At 47.5% G+C, this 16732-nt stretch overlaps 1 protein-coding gene across 2 annotated transcripts in view; it reads left to right on the top strand.

The window, feature by feature from the left end:
- PPIL4 (peptidylprolyl isomerase like 4) overlaps positions 1-16732 on the top strand; it is a 40659-nt gene that overhangs the window by 3683 nt on the left and 20244 nt on the right. For both annotated transcript variants that reach the window (XM_083496283.1, XM_083496282.1), the window contains exon 2: positions 16594-16661. In XM_083496283.1, coding sequence (XP_083352409.1) covers positions 16594-16661 — 68 coding nt within the window. The remainder of the gene's footprint in view (positions 1-16593; positions 16662-16732) is intronic.

Here is a 16732-nt window from a genome sequence, read left to right as displayed (position 1 = left end):
GCCACTCCAAGGCCCAAAAACGTGGTTCCGAAGCACGGATCCTCATGGATCCTCACGCTTTTTGCATTGGGCCACCCCAAACTCACTGTCAAATCACACATCATGTCCAGGGGCACAGCCTGCACCACAAAAAACTCGGATCCACGGCTTCCTGGCCACTCCATGGCCCAAAAACGTGGTTTTGAAGCACGGATCCTCATGGATCCTCACGCTTTTTGCATCGGGCCACCCCAAACTCACCGTCAAATCACACATCATGTCCAGAGGCACAGCCTGCACCACAAAAATCACGGATCCACGGCTTCCTGGCCACTCCAAGGCCCAAAAACGTGGTTTTGAAGCACGGATCCTCATGGATCCTCACGCTTTTTGCATTGGGCCAACCCAAACTCACTGTCAAATCACACATCATGTCCAGGGGCACTGCCTGCACCACAAAAAACTCGGATCCACGGCTTCCTGGCCACTCCAAGGCCCAAAAACGTGGTTTTGAAGCACGGATCCTCATGGATCCTCACGCTTTTTGCATTGGGCCAACCCAAACTCACTGTCAAATCACACATCATTCCCAGGGGCACAGCCTGCACCACAGAAAACTTGGATCCACGGCTTCCTGGTCACTCCATGGCCCAAAAATGTGGTTTTAAAGCACGGATCTTCATGGATCCTCACTCTTTTTGCATTGGGCCAACCCAAACTCACTGTCAAATCACACATCATGTCCAGGGGCACAGCCTGCACCACAAAAAACTCGGATCCATGGCTTCCTGACCATACCGTGGCCCAAAAACGTGGTTTTGAAGCACGGATCCTTATGGATCCTCACGCTTTTTGCATTGGGCCACCCCAAACTCACCGTCAAATCACACATCATGTCCAGGGGCACAGCCTGCACCACAGAAAACTCGGATCCATGGCTTCCTGGCCACTCCAAGGCCCAAAAACGTGGTTCCGAAGCACAGATCCTCATGGATCCTCACTCTTTTTGCATTGGGCCAACCCAAACTCACTGTCAAATCACACATCATGTCCAGGGGCACAGCCTGCACCACAAAAAACTTGGATCCACTGCTTCCTGGCAATGCCATGGCCCAAAAATGTGGTTTTGAAGCACGGATCCTCATGGATCCTCACGCTTTTTGAATTGGGCCAACCCAAACTCACTGTCAAATCACACGTCATAGCCAGGAGCAGAGCCTGCACCATAAAAATTATGGATCCACGGCTTCCTGGCAGCGCCATGGCCCAAAAAGGTAGTTTTGAAGCACGGATCCTCAAGGATCCTCACTCTTTTCGCATTGGGGCTCCCCAATCTCACCATCAAATCACACATCATAGCCACGGGCACAACTCACAAATCATGAGTTGCACTACAAAAATCACAAAAATCCCCTTACCCGCACTGTTAATGTCACCACTGCAATATTATTATTAGAGCCGATAGGAGAATATATGACTATCGTATTTTTCGCTCTATAGGACAACTTTTTACCCTCCAAAAATTAAGGGGAAATGTGTGTGCGTCCTATGGAGTGAATGCAGGCTCCTTGGCTTCAGCGATAGCGACACGAAGCCTCCGAAGCGCAGAGGGAGCGCTCCCTCCACGCTCCAGAGGCTACGCGTTGCTTTCGCTGAAGCCTGGAGAGCGAGAGGGGTCGGTGCGCACCGACCCCTCTCGCTGTCCAGGCTTCAGGGATAGCCGCCTGAAGCCTTTGGAGCACAGCACAAGTTCCTGCTGATCTCCGAAGGCTTGTGGTAAGCCGCCTGAAGCCTGGAGAACGAGAGGGGTCGGTGCACCCCGATCCCTCTTGCTCTCCAGGCTTTGCTTCTCTGGAGAGGCACTGCACAATGTTTCCTCTCTGCGCAGCGCCCCTTCAGTGAAGCTGGAGGAGAAATGGAAGGGGCTCCGTTTCTCATCCCGCTTCGCTGAAGGGGCGCTGAGTGGAGAGGGGGAGAATTTTTTTTCCTTGTTCTCCCCCTCCTATGGTTCGGTGCGTCCTATAGAGTGAAAAATACGGTATATATTGTACCAAGATATGGTTCATCTTCAAGAACAGATCAAATACATGCCAAAGTATTAAAGAGGAGAAAAAAGATGAAACTGCTTACATACTGTCAACTAATATCCAGATTCAAGAAAGACTGTATGGCAAACATACAGTGAAAATCAGTGAAAAGATAGAATCTGAGTCCATCATAACAGAGTTCTACCTTCTGGGTAAAATTTATAAACTATTACTCAAATATGACACCAAGCCCGAACAAGCAAAACCTTATATGACAAAATGGATGCAAAAATTTTAAGAGCAGTTCACAGTAGAACAGTGAGAACAATTATGAATAAAGGAATAAAATTTACTGCAAATTAAGCCCTAAAACAAAATTGGTACAGTGGAACCTCGGGTTGCAGACATAACCCGTGACTGAGGCACGTCTGCAACCCACAGCATTCGCATCCTGAAGCGCCACGTCTGCACAGGCACTGGTGCAATTTGGCGCTTCTGCGCATATGAAAGACCCAGTTCTCTGAGTGCATGTTCTGGAAGCTGGGCAATAGGGGCAGTACAGGATTCCTTTTGGTGTACTGACCTCCCCGCTGCACCAAGGATTCCCTGCCCGAGCTGCTTCAGGTCATCGCGGATGTTCTCCTGGAGATACCTAGTTTGGTTGTCCTAGGGGATTTTAACATCCATGCCAACATGACCTTACAAGGGGCTGCTTGGGACTTTGTGGAAAGCATGGCCTCCATGGGGCTGTCCCTGAATAAGTTTGGCCCAACTCATAGTCACGGACATGCCTTAGACCTAGTGTTCACCAATAGTGACATGGCTGATATGACACTAGGTAAAAGTGAAACAAAAGAAGTGCCATGGTCAGATCACTTCCTGGTGCAACTGGACTTCTCCGTGACCCTTCTCCTCTGCAGGGAGGTGGGACCAATGTGGATGGTCTGCCCCCGCCACTTAATGAATCCAAATGGTTTCCAGAGAGTGGTAGAGCATGCTTTATCCCATGTTGATGGCCTTTCAGCTGATTCCCTGGTGGCCCGCTGGAATGTGGAGTTGACCAGGGCTATCGACTCTCTGGCTCCGAAGTGCCCTCTCCGACTGCATGGAGCCCTGACAGCCCCGTGGTTTTCTTTGGAGCTGCGGGTGAGGAAACAATCGCTGAGACGGCTCGAGTGCCAGTGGCAGAAAACTCATTCTGAATTGGACCGGACACAGGTTAGAGCTCAATGTCGAGCCTACCAAGTGGCGATAGCAATGGCGAAGAAGACTTTCTTCACCGCCTCTATAGCATCTACAGAAAATAGTAGCAGGAGACTCTTTCAGGTGGTTTGCAATTTAATGGAACCACTTTTACCACCGGGGCCTTGTAAAGACCCCAAGACCTCCTGCAACGATTTTTCAAATTTTTATGCAGATAAAGTTGCTCATATTCGGAAGGAGGTAGACACCACCGTGGGAGCAGGGCTGGGGCGGGAGAGTGCTAGAGCCCTGTCTGGTCAAGTTGCATGGAATCAATTTCAATCCGTTACCCCCGAGAATGTGGACAGGCTGCTTGGATGCGTGAAACCAACCACCTGTCTCCTTGATCCTTGCCCATCCTGGCTAATAAAAGCAAGCCGGGAAGGGCTGGGCAATGGGCTCTGCGGGGTGGTGAATGCTTCCCTCTGTGAGGGGGCATTCCCAGACCAGCTGAAAGAGGCGGTCATTAAACCGCTTCTTAAAAAAACATCTTCAGACCCGGCCAGTATGGCCAACTATCGCCCAGCCTCAAATCTTCCATTCTTGGGCAAGGTGATTGAGCGGGTGGTTGCTGAACAACTCCAGGCACGCCTGGAGGATGCAGACCATTTGGATCCCTTCCAATTGGGATTCAGGTCTCCTCATGGGACTGAAACTGCCTTGGTCGCGACAATCGATCATAACATCCTTCTGGACCGTCTAGAGGAGCTGGGAGCTGAGGGCACTGTTATACAGTGGTTCTGCTCCTTCCTCCTGGGCTGTGTCCAGAAAGTTGTGGTGGGGGATGAGTGTTCAGACTTACTTGTGGGGTGCCTCGGGGTTCTGTCCTCCCCTCCATGCTTTTTAACATCTACAGGAAGCTGCTGGGAGAGATCATCAGGGGGTTTGGGCTTGGTGTCCATCAATATGCGGATGATACCCAACTCTACCTCTCTTTCAACTCAGAACCAGTGAAGGTGGTGAAGGTCCTGTGTGAGTGCCTGGAGGCGGTTGGAGGATGGATGGCAGCTAGTGGATTGAGGTTGAATCCTGACAATAATGAAGTTCTGTTCTTGGGGGACAGGGGGTGGGCTGGTGTGAAGGACTCCCTGGTCCAGAATGGGGTAACTGTGCCCCTGAAGGGCCAGGTGCACAGCCTGGGAGTCATTTTGGACTCACAGCTGTCCATGGAGGTGCAGGTCAATTCTGTATCCAGGGCAGCTGTCTACCAGCTCCATCTGGTACACAGGCTGAGACCCTACCTGCCCGGAGACTGCCTCACTAGAGTGGTGCATGCTCTTGTTATCTTCCGCTTGGACTACTGCAATGTCCTCTACGTGGGGCTACCTTTGAAGGTGACCCAGAAACTACAACTAATCCAGAACGCAGCAGCTAGTCTGGTGACTGGGAGTGGCCACCAAGACCATATAACACATGTCCTGAAAGACTTACATTGGCTCCCAGTACATTTCTGAGCACAATTCAAAGTGTTGGTGCTGACCTTTAAAGCCCTAAACGGCCTCGATGCAGTATACCTGAAGGAGCATCTCCACGCCCATCATTCTGCCCAGACACTAATGTCCAGCACCAAGGGCCTTCTGGTGGTTCCCTCACTGTGAGAAGCAAAGTGACAAGGAACCAGGCAGAGGGCCTTCTTGGTTGTGGCGCCCGCCCTGTGGAATGTCCTCCCATTAGATGTCAAAGAGATAAACAACTACCTGACATTTAGAAGACATCTGACGACAGCCCTGTTTAGGGACGTTTTTAATGTGTGACTTTTTAATGTATTTTTATTTCATTTTTTGGGAAGCCACCCAGAGTGGCTGGGGAAACCCAGCCAGATGGGCAGGGTACAAATATATTTGTTGTAGTAGTAGTAGTAGTAGTAGTAGTAGTAGTAGTAGTACTTTGTAGGATTTGATAATCTTTATAGGTCTTTTAAATTTCTAATCTATCTATCTATCTATCGATCGATCGATCTATCTATCTATCTATCTATCTATCTATCTATCTATCCCCTCCCCCGTTTCCCTTTCTGTACTTCCTTATCCTTATAAAATTGAATATATATATATATTTAAAATTTACGGCTCCACAGTTTTCTGGGTCGCCCCATATTCATTACCCAACCACCTATGCTGCTCATGGCCAGATCACTTTGGGGCACTGCCATGCTGTAAAAAGATTTTCATGAAGCACAGATCCCCATGGATCCTTAGGTTTTTTTTATGTTTGGTCACCCTGAAATCACTATCAAATCACACATGATGTATATGACCACAGAACGAACCACAAAAACCACAGAGCACAGCCAAAGAACAAACACTATATTAAATACTTTAATCCTCATGGATCGGCATGATTGTTAAATGGACTCCACCAAATTATATTGTAAGATCACACCAATGTCCATGGAATGACCGAAATACAAACGCTATCTGAAATGGTTCTGCATTAGCAAGAACACTGAAATAAAATGACATTCATATTCATAGCTTCCACTGTGAAGAACTGCACCTGGAAATTTTTGACACTGCTAAACCTCAAGAATGTCCAAGGCAGAGATTGTGATGATCTTACCTGTGAATGTAAATTATCAAACCAACTAGATGGAGACCACCAAAGTAACCATGAAAAACAATCACCTGTCTTGCGTCAATTCAGCTACAAATGGTTTTGGGACAAAAGTTGGTTGCTTTGCAGGGGTAGTAATTATAAATGGAGGTTTAACTGCAAGTTTTTTTGAGAACAGATTTTGTCAGTGCAAACTTTGAAATAGGGGGTTTCCAACGTGGTGCCCATGGGAATCATGTTGCCTGCTGACAGCTTTCCTGGAGTCCACCACGTGTTTTTAGAAAAAGAACAGGATTAGTGGTGAATTGTGCCCAGCATGACTTCAGATTGTTCATGGTACATTTGATTGACTACAGGGGCATATGAAGGGGCAGCGGGGTGATGGTGCCCCAGGGTGCCATGCTGGGGGGAGAGTGACAGTAAGGTCGCTGTACTGGCTGCCGCTCTTGCGGCAACTGTACAGGCAGCCCCTCTCGCAGCGACCGTATGGGCCATATGGGCAGCTGCTCTCGCGGCGACTGTACAGGCTGCTGCTCGCGTAGCGTCCGTACAGGCAGCTCCTCTCACGGCGGCCGTACAGGCTGTATGGGCAGCCGCTCTCCTGGCGACCATACGGGCAGCCATGCATGCACAGTCCGTACAGGACATCATCCAGGACTTGTTACCATATTATAGCTGCCACAAAATCTATCGGCATGCCACCAGAACCAGGGAAGCCTTGCCAGTTGCAGCTCACACAGTTGAAGTGAAATAAAAGACAGAAGAGTAGATCGGGAAGAAAGTTCCCCAGACTGCAGGAAAAGATAACAGTAGCTCCAGCATCTGATTCAGTGCAGGCTGCTGAGGGGTTTGACTCCTTAAGATCACCAACTGACTATGAGACACCTGGAAAGCACTCAGCCTCAGATGACCTCCACTCCAAAAGGTGGGAAAGAGGATTTGACAGTGACCGATATTGATTATTTTGATAGCAGCCCCATATTCTCAACACAAAGTGAGAAGTGTTTGGACAAATCACTGATTTGTACATCAGTTCCCCCATGGCACAACTGTACCTTCCCCACACTCAGTCTACAAACCATGGGACTTTGGTTCAGTTGGCAACATCTGTGTGTATGACTATGACATAAACACACTGAAAGGATCAAACTGGATAAATGATCGCATAATAGATGCCTTTCTTGCCTCCAGGGTGATCATGGCCAAAGAGCTAGGTCACAATGGAACAATTTTCCCACTTACCGTACTTGCCACTTCATGCAGATATGTCAAAGATTGCCAGTGCAAGCTCTGAAGAACTGTTTGAGATTTGGAGTGCTAAAGAAAGATGTTTTGATTATTCCAGTAAATGACAGAGAAGTCCACTGGAAACTGATAGTAATCATTTTTAAAAGGAAGACCATGCTCTATCTAGATTCCAAACATGGATTGAACCACTCTGTGATTGATGCAATAACATCCTTCTTAGCATGTCTGTATGAGATGGATTCAAAATATCCCTATAGTTTTGCGGCTGATCATTTTTTGCACCAACTGATATACCCAGGCAAGGTACCGTAATTCCAGTGACTACGGTCCTTTCACACGTACCATTGCCCATCTGATTGCTTCTGCTGCCCAATTACAGTTCATACAAAAGGATATGGCTGCCATTAGACCCTGGATTGCAAAAGAAATAATACAGTACTGTGGGAAAACCTATTTTGAAGGACAAGACAAATATTTTCAAGTGGAAATTGATGCTGTTCCTCCCAAGAAGAGACAAATCTTGAACGAGAGTTACATTACTGTGTCTCGATCATGCCCAGAGGGATGGAAGGATACACTAACCTATTGCTCAGATATCCTTGTTTGAAGGCTGCTGGTCACTATGTTTCTTGAAGGAAGGGTGCAGGAGGCCCAGTGGTGACCTAACTATGGCTTACTGTGAAGGAAACTGCAAGGACTGGTACCACTGCTTTCGCATAGGCATTGATTCAAAAGATCTTCCAGAGGTTTTTGTGTGTCCAGACTGTCAATCCACTGTGGCCAAATAGATTTTGAAACTGCGAACTGTCATATTCCACAGGTTGGTATAATACAGCAAAATCCAAACATATAGTTTTCATCATCATGGCAGGGATGGTCCTTTTCCATAGAATTCTTATTTATGGAGTTTGTTTTTATATCCTGCTTTTCTCTACTTGAAGGAGTCTCAAAGTGGCTAAAAATCTCCTTTCCCTTCCACCCCCACAACAGACACCTTGTGAGGTAGGTGGGGCTGAGAGAGTTCAGAGAGAAGTGTGACTGGCCCAAGGTCACCCAGCAGCTGCATGTGGAGGAGCGGGGAAGCGAACCCAGCTCACCAGATTAGAGTCCACCGCTCTTAACTACTACACCACAGAAACATATCTCTTAAAACTCTGGAGCAAGCTGTTCAGTTCAGCCTCATAGTGATACTGATTTGTGGAGGGAAGGTTGGTGATGAGCAAGATCTGTTCCCATTTCCCAACACAGAGACCATAGAGCAGTTTCTTTTGGGGGCTGAACCTGCAGAGTGTTTCTGTTCAGAATTTCCGTGGCAGAAATTGGCTAAGTGCCTTTATAAACATTCAGCTTCTCAAATCGAACCCCATCATGAAACTTTCAGGTGTAGCTGTTGGAGGTGGAGGGCAGAGAAGGTGCTAGTCCTTACCTCCCTCCTCCCAGCCTATCATTGCCCAATGGGCTGAATTTCAGGGCTTTTGCATGTAAAGGGCAAGCTTGTTCTTTACTTGTTTAGACTCTTTAAACTTGGAAACAGATATTTGGCTCCATGACCAAAATAACCAAAAGGGTCAGCTTCTAGAGGACTGGAAAGATCATAATTGTACTTCCCCTACCCTCAGCCCTAACTCCGTTGAGTATTTTTTGTTATGAGACTGAGTGTTTGGGGCTGATGCTGTAGCATTCTTGTCTGGGGGCTTGATGGAAAAACAGAAAAGTGACCCTCACCTAACTCTCCAATGCCCTTCAACAAGAATGCTGTAGGAAATATTGCTAAGCCCAAAGGGAGGCAAGAATTTGCTTCAGCTCACCTTGTTAATGGCAGAGCAAAAGCTATGCGTGTGTCATTCTCAATCAGTCTACTTTCAGGACTGATTTTAGAACCCTCTTATATCAGGCCACATGGTCACTGGAGGTGGCCCCATCATGCAAACATGACTACCCACACAGGGACCATCTATTTTTGTTTTTTTTCCTGATACTGGATTTTAAGTTACAGTTACATCTTTTAAAACAGCTGTCAGTATATCACACTGTATTCCACTTGCCTTCCAAAGGAACACGTGGCTCTCCCCACATAGCAGGTTAGGTTGAGACTGCTGATCCAAAGTAATCAGTAATTTTTACGGTAATTACAATCCTGCTTTCCCTTGTACCAGCTTACCTTGACTTCAGTAAGGCCTTTGAAAAGGTCCCCCATGATATTATTGCAAAACAACTAGTAAAATGTGGGCTAGACAAAGCTACTGTTAGGTGGATTTGTAATTGGTTGATGGGCTGAACCCAAAGAGTGCTCATCAGTGGCTCACCTTCATCCTGGAAAAAAATGACTACTGGGGTTCCACAAGGTTCTGTCCTGGGCCTGGTGCTATTCAATATTTTTATAAATGATTTGGATGATGGAATAGAGGGTGTGCTAATCAAATTTGCAAATGACTGCAAACTGGGAGGGGTTGCTAATACACCAGAGGACAGGGTCAGAACTCAAAATGACCTGAATAGCCTAGAGAGCTGGGCCAAAACCAACAATATGGAGTTCAATAGGGAGAAATGTAAGGTACTGCACCTGGATAGAAAAAATGAAATGCACAGGTGGGGGACACTTGGCTTGACAACAGTACCTGTGAAAGGGATCTGGGAGTCTTAGTCGACCACAAGCTGAATATGAGTCAACAGTGTGATGTGGCAGCTAAGAATGCCAATGCAATTCTGGGCTGCATCAATAGGAGTATAGTGTCTAGATCAAGTGAAGGAATGCTACCACACTATTCTGGTTGGTTGGTCAGACCACACCTGAAATACTGTGTCCAGTTGAAGAAGGATATTGTCAATTTGGAGCATGTCCAGAGGAGGGTGACCAAAATGTAAAAGGTCTGGAATTCAAGCCCTATGAGGAGAGACTTAGGGAGCTGGATTTGTTTAATCTAGAGAAGAGAAGATTAAGGAGTGACATGATAGCCATGTTTAAATATTTGATGGGATGTCATGTTGAAGAGGGAGCAAGCTTGTTTTCTGCTGTTCTAGAGACTAGGATGCAGAATAATGGATTCAAACTATAGGAAAAGAGATTCCACCTGGGCGTGGTAATCCAGTCAGGGAAAAAGGGAGGCATACTATGTTTAGGGCACCGTTTCCAGCCCCTTCCCCTTTTAGTGGATCCTAAAAAGGGCTGCTCAGTCATGGATACAGCTGCTGAGCTGCTCAACGGCCTCATTCCTTGAGTCAGAACAACTGACCGCCCATGTGTCGGTTCATGACTAGGGGCTTCACATTCCTGCCACAGTAGCCATTTAGTGATGGCCATGGGGGGAGGGTTTGGGGGGGTTGGGTTTGGTTTTTGGAAGACGCCTGTGCGTGAATTTGTTTTATGTGTGTAGATTAGTGCACGCTGACCAACGCACAGTCTTCGCAGTAGGGCTCTGTTCTGATGGCATGAGTATTCACGACAAACTGGTGGATCCTATCTGCTGCAGCCTTCATCCGCCTTCAGAGCCGTTGTAACACACTGCTTGTTATCACCCGCCTGTTCTGCCGTTGAGGACTTCTTGGATCATTCTTTGTCTAACTCCTTCCCTGTTATGTACTAAGCTTGGATCCTAGAACAATAGGCAAGTAGGATCCTAGAATGCAAGAACTGATTGGCTTGCAGGAAAAGACCAATCAGGCTCCAGGAGGGAAGCAGAATCAGCTAGTCAGACGGGACTCATTGTGTGAATAATGTATATAAAAGCCTGAGGTTTGGGGGGGAATTCAATCACTGTTTTACAAGCTGCAATAAAGAGCATGAAATCACTACAGGACTCTGAGCATATTTAATTTTCTTTGACCTTACCACCTTGGGCGACCCTGCTGGGAGTATGAGATTCCCAACGGCTTCACTCACAAGGGTCATAGGAATGTGCAAGCCCACTCACCATGACAAGTGAGAGAACTGAGATAGATTGCACTGAGCCCTGGTCTCATTAGACAAAGCATTCCACCAAAAAGGCTCTGGCTCTGGTTGAGGACAGCTGGATATGTTTTGGGCCAGGGACCACCAGTAGGTTGCTGTTAGATGAGCGTCACACTCATGGGGGGTGTATTGGAAGAGAATTCCCACAGATAAGAAAGGTCACAGACTGTTTAGGGCCTTAAAGATTAGCACCAAAACATTGAACCTGATTCGATACTCCACCTGGAGCCAATCCAGCTGATGAACAACCAACTGAATGTGGGCTCTCCACAAAGTCCAAGTAAGAACTCATGCATCTGCATTTTAGACCATTTGGAGTTTCTGGAGCAGTCTCAAGGGTAGCCCTGCATATCTATCTCTCTCACTCTCTCTCTCTCTATCACATTTATACCCTGCACTCCCCGGCTCAGGTGTACAGCAAGTTAAAGTAGTCTAGTCTGCAGGTGACTACTGCATGGATCACCATGGCTAGGTTGGAAAGGGACAGGTACGGTACCAATCTCCTAACCTGACATAGATTCAAAAATTTCAGTTTGGCTACATTTGTGACCAATGCCTCCATAGAGACAGAAGCATCCAGGATCACACCGGGACTCCTGATAGCGGCTACAGGTGACTATTGCGCCCCATTAAGAGCTGGGAGCTGGCAAACCAAACTGGAATTATTCGGGCCCAGCCATTGGATGCCCATCTTTAATGGATTGAGATTCAGCCGACTCAGTTTCCTCCATCCCAGCACACCCACCTAAAAAATGGCCAATATATCCAGGGTAGCATCTGGCAGTAGATCCATGCTGTTTGTGGTCAGATCTGTGGTTATGTACAAGATATCTGAATAAAGGGTGAATTTGGGGTTCCCCAATGCAAAAAGTGTGATGATCCATGAGGATCCATGCTTCAAAACCACGTTTTTGAGCCATGGAATGGCCAGGAAGCTGTGGATCCGTGTTTTTTGTGGTGCAGGCTGTGCCCATGGCCATGATGTGTGATTTGACAGTGAGTTTGGGTTGGCAAATGGAAAATGCGTGAGGATCCATAAGGATCCTTGCTTTGAAATCACGTTTTTGGGCCACGGTATGGCCAGGAACCCGTGTATCCGGGTTTTTTGTGGTGCAAGCTGTGTCCCATGGCATGAAGTGTGATTTGACAGTGATTTAGGGGTGGCCCAGTGCAAAAAGTGTGAGGATCCACGAGGATCCGTGCTTTAAAACTACATTTTTGGGCTATGGTGTCGCCAGGAAGCCATGGATCCATGATTTTTGTGGTGCAGGTTGTGCCCCTGGCCATGATGTGTGATTTGACGGTGAATTTGGGCTGATCTAGTGCAAAAATCAACAGGATCCATGAGGATCCATGCTTCGGAACCACGTTTTTGGGCCACGGTATGGCCAGGCAGGCGTGGATCCGAGTTTTTTGTGGTGTAGGCTGTGCCCCTTGGTATGATATGTGATTTGACAGTGGGTTTGGGTTGGCCCAATGCAAAAAGCGTGAGGATCCATGAGGATCCGTGCTTCAAAACCACGTTTTTGGGCCACGGTATGGCCAGGAAGCCGTGGATCCTATTTTTTTGTGGTGCAAGTTGTATCCCTGGCCATGATGTGTGATTTGACGGTGAATTTGGGCTGATCTAGTGCAAAAAGCGTGAGGATCCATGAGGATCCGTGCTTCAAAACCACATTTTTGGGCCACAGTATGACCAGGAAGCCATGGATCCATGATTTTTGTGGTGCAGGCTGTGCCCCTGGACATGATGTGTGATTTAACGGTGTGTTTGGGTTGGCCCAATGCGAAAAGTGTGAGGATCCATGAGGATCCGTGCTTCAAAACCACGTTTTTGGGCAGTGGTATGAACAGGAAGCTGTGGATCCTAGATTTCTTTGGTGCAAGTTGTATCCCTGGACATGATGTGTGATTTGACAGTGAGTTTGGGCTGGCCCAATGCAAAAAGTGTGAGGATCCATGAGGATCCGTGGTTCGGAACCACGTTTTTGGGCCACGGTATGGCCAGGAAGCCGTGGATCCATGATTTTTGTGGTGGATGCTGTGCCCCGGCCATGAAGTTTGATCTGATGATGACTTTGGGCTGATCTTGTGCAAAAATCATGAAGATCCATGGGAATCCATGCTTCAAAACCACGTTTTTGGGCCACGGTATGGCCAGGCAGGCATGCATCCGAGTTTTTTGTGGTGGATGTTGTGCCCCTGGCCATGATATGTGATCTGACAGGGAGTTTGGGTTGGCCCAATGCAAAAAGCGTGAGGATCCATGAGGATCCGTGCTTCGGAACCACGTTTTTGGGCCATGGAGTGGCCAGGAAGCCGTGGATCCGAGTTTTTTGTGGTGTAAGCTATGCCCCTGGACATGATGTGTGATTTGACAGTGAGTTTGGGTTGGCCCAATGCAAAAAGCGTGAGGATCCATGAGGATCCGTGCTTCGAAACCACGTTTTTGGGCCACGGTATGGTCAGGAAGCCGTGGATCTGAGTTTTTTGTGGTGCAGGCAGTGACCCTGGACATGATGTGTGATTTGCCAGTGAGTTTGGGTTGGCCCAATGCAAAAAGAGTGAGGATCCATGAGGATCCGTGCTTCGGAACCACGTTTTTGGGCCATGGAGTGGCCAGGAAGCCATGGATCCGAGTTTTTTGTGGTGCAGGCAGTGCCCCTGGACATGATGTGTGATTTGACGGTGAGTTTGGGGTGGCCCAATGCAAAAAGCGTGAGGATCCATGAGGATCCGTGCTTCGGAACCACGTTTTTGGGCCTTGGAGTGGCCAGGAAGCCGTGGATCCGAGTTTTCTGTGGTGCAGGCTCTGCCCCTGGACATGATGTGTGATTTGACAGTGAGTTTGGGTTGGCCCAATGCAAAAAGCGTGAGGATCCATGAGGATCCGTGCTTCAAAACCACGTTTTTGGGCCACGGTATGGTCAGTAAGCCATGGATCCGTGATTTTTGTGGTGCAGGCAGTGCCCCTGGACATGATGTGTGATTTGACGGTGAGTTTGGGGTGGCCCAATGCAAAAAGCGTGAGGATCCATGAGGATCCGTGCTTCAAAACCACGTTTTTGGGCCACGGTATGGTCAGTAAGCTGTGGATCCGTGATTTTTGTGGTGCAGGCTGTGCCTCTGGACATGATGTCTGATTTGACGGTGAGTTTGGGGTGGCCCGATGCAAAAAGCGTGAGGATCCATGAGGATCCGTGCTTCAAAACCACGTTTTTGGGCCACGGTATGGTCAGTAAGCCGTGGATCTGTGATTTTTGTGGTGCAGGCTGTGCCTCTGGACATGATGTATGATTTGACGGTGAGTTTGGGGTGGCCCGATGCAAAAAGCGTGAGGATCCATGAGGATCTGTGGTTCGGAACCAAGTTTTTGGGCCACGGTTTCGCCAGGAAGTCGTGGATCCGTGATTTTTGTGGTGGATGCTGTGCCCATGGCCATGATGTTTGATCTGATGGTGACTTTGGGCTGATCTAGTGCAAAAATCATGAGGATTCGTGAGGATCCGTGCTTCGGAACCACGTTTTTGGGCCAGGGCGTGGCCAGGCAGGTGTGGATCTGAGTTTTTTGTGGTGTAGGCTGTGCCCCTTACTATGGTATGTGATTTGACGGTGAGTTTGGGTTGGCCCGATGCAGAAAGCGTGTGGATCCATGAAGATCCGTTCTTGAAAACCACGTTTTTGGGCCACGGTTTCGCCAGGAAGCCGTGGATCCGTGATTTTTGTGGTGGATGCTGTGCCCATGGCCATGATCTTTGATCTGATGGTGACTTTGGGCTGATCTAGTGGAAAAATCATGAGGATCCATGAGGATCCGTGTTTTTTAATCATGTTTTTGCGCCCCTGCGCCCCCCCGAAACAGTGGATGCGTGATTTTTTTGATGCTTTCTACAGAGTAAGACATGGTCTACAATATCATGGTTGTTTTATTTAATTTGAATGAAAAAATCATATGAATTCATGAGGATCCGTGTAGATCCGCCTTTTACCTTTTTCCCAAAACAACATCCTTTGCAATGTTGTAAATAAAGAGAGCAAAGTGTAGATCCTCTAGCACAGTCTCTCTTGCGATATATATTTCTACAAGTAAAGTTTCTTCCAGGAGACAACTTTCGTTGATTCTTCAGGAGTCCTACCAGGATTACTTTTAAAATGCAATCTTTCTTTTGCTTTGTTTATTGGTTTTGCCTCATGCCTTTGGCAGTAGCTTGACACCCAAAGATTAAGGAACTGAAGTTTTTCTAATTGTTTATCTATGTGAGTAGGATAAATCCTGCAAGGTCTGGATTTGTTCATGTGGGAAGAGGTGGTCCTTGAGGTCCTGAACTATAGGGCTTGATAGGTCAAAACAAGCACTTTGAATTGATTACAGAAACTAATCAGTAGCTATTGCAATCTAGACATAATTGGTGTACTGTACTCAGACGTTCTGTAAGGGATGCGGGTGGCGCTGTGGGTTAAACCACAGAGCCTAGGGCTTGCCGATCAGAAGGTTGGCAGTTCAAATCCCCACAACGGGGTGAGCTCCTGTTGCTCGGTCCCTGCTCCTGCCAACCTAGCAGTTCGAAAGCACACAGTGCAAGTGAATAAATAGATACTGCTCCAGCGGGAAAGTAAACGGTGTTTCCGTGTGCTGCTCTGGTTCGCCAGAAGTGGCTTAGTCATGCTGGCCACATGACCCGGAAGCTGTACTCTGGCTCCCTCGGCCAGTAAAGTGAGATGCGCACCACAAACCCGGAGTCGCCCGCAACTGGACCTAATGGTCAGGGGTCCCTTTACCTCTGGTCTCAGTAATCTGGCCACTAAATTGTGCACCAGTGTAACTTCTGAACTGTTTTCAGAGGCAGACCCATGTATAAAGCATTGTAGTAGTTTACCATAGAGGTTACCAGCATATAAGTAATTGAAGCTAGGTTATCTCTGTCCAGATAGAGTAGCATCTAGGCCAGGGGTAGACAACCTAAGGCCCATGGGCCACTTGTGGTCGTTTAACTGGCCCACAAGCCGCCACTGAGCCGCCCACTCGGCAAGTCCCCGTGCGCTGCACTAAACCAGCGCAGCGCAGGGACCCGCTTCTGCGGTGCCAGAAATCATGTCTCTGCATGCTCAGGTGCCGAAAATCGCATCTATGTAGACACTGGAAATCATGTCTGTGCAGACGCCGGAAATCGTGGCCGCGCATGTGATCTGGCCCACGGAACCAGCCCAAGTGAGGTAAACCGACCCCTGATCTAGGCAAAGCTGGTGGAAGACGCTGCACCATCTAGGCTACTTGTGCCTCCAATGACAGCCGTGGTTCCAGAAGCATTCCTAAACTGCACATCTGCTCCTTTAAAAGGAGTGCAACCCCATTTAACATCTGAACATCATCTTTTCACTGTTATTTTACTCAGGATGACTTCTTTATTCTGAAATTTCAGTTAAGGGTTGACTAGAGTGACAACCTTGACACAGGGTTTGTTTCCACTAGCCTCTTACTGCAGGCCTTGATGTGTTGTGGATTTTGTTGTTCTTACATATAATGGAGGAACAGTGAAAGTTTCTTTTTTTAAGCAAAACATGCAGACTGGTTCATTTGCTTTAAATTTCTTGCAGCTTGCCTGAATTTTCTGAAGCTCTGCAAAATCAAGTACTACAATTACTGCCTTATACATAATATACAAGTAAGTATTTGTTATGATTGATTAGTATTTGTCATGGTTTTTATTTTTATTTTTTTAACTGAACATTTAAA

This window comes from Podarcis liolepis (genome assembly GCF_965112155.1).
Source record: "Podarcis liolepis genome assembly, chromosome: 3".
Classification (NCBI taxonomy): Eukaryota; Metazoa; Chordata; class Lepidosauria; order Squamata; family Lacertidae; genus Podarcis; species Podarcis liolepis.
This window is presented reverse-complemented; position numbering and strand designations above follow the sequence as displayed.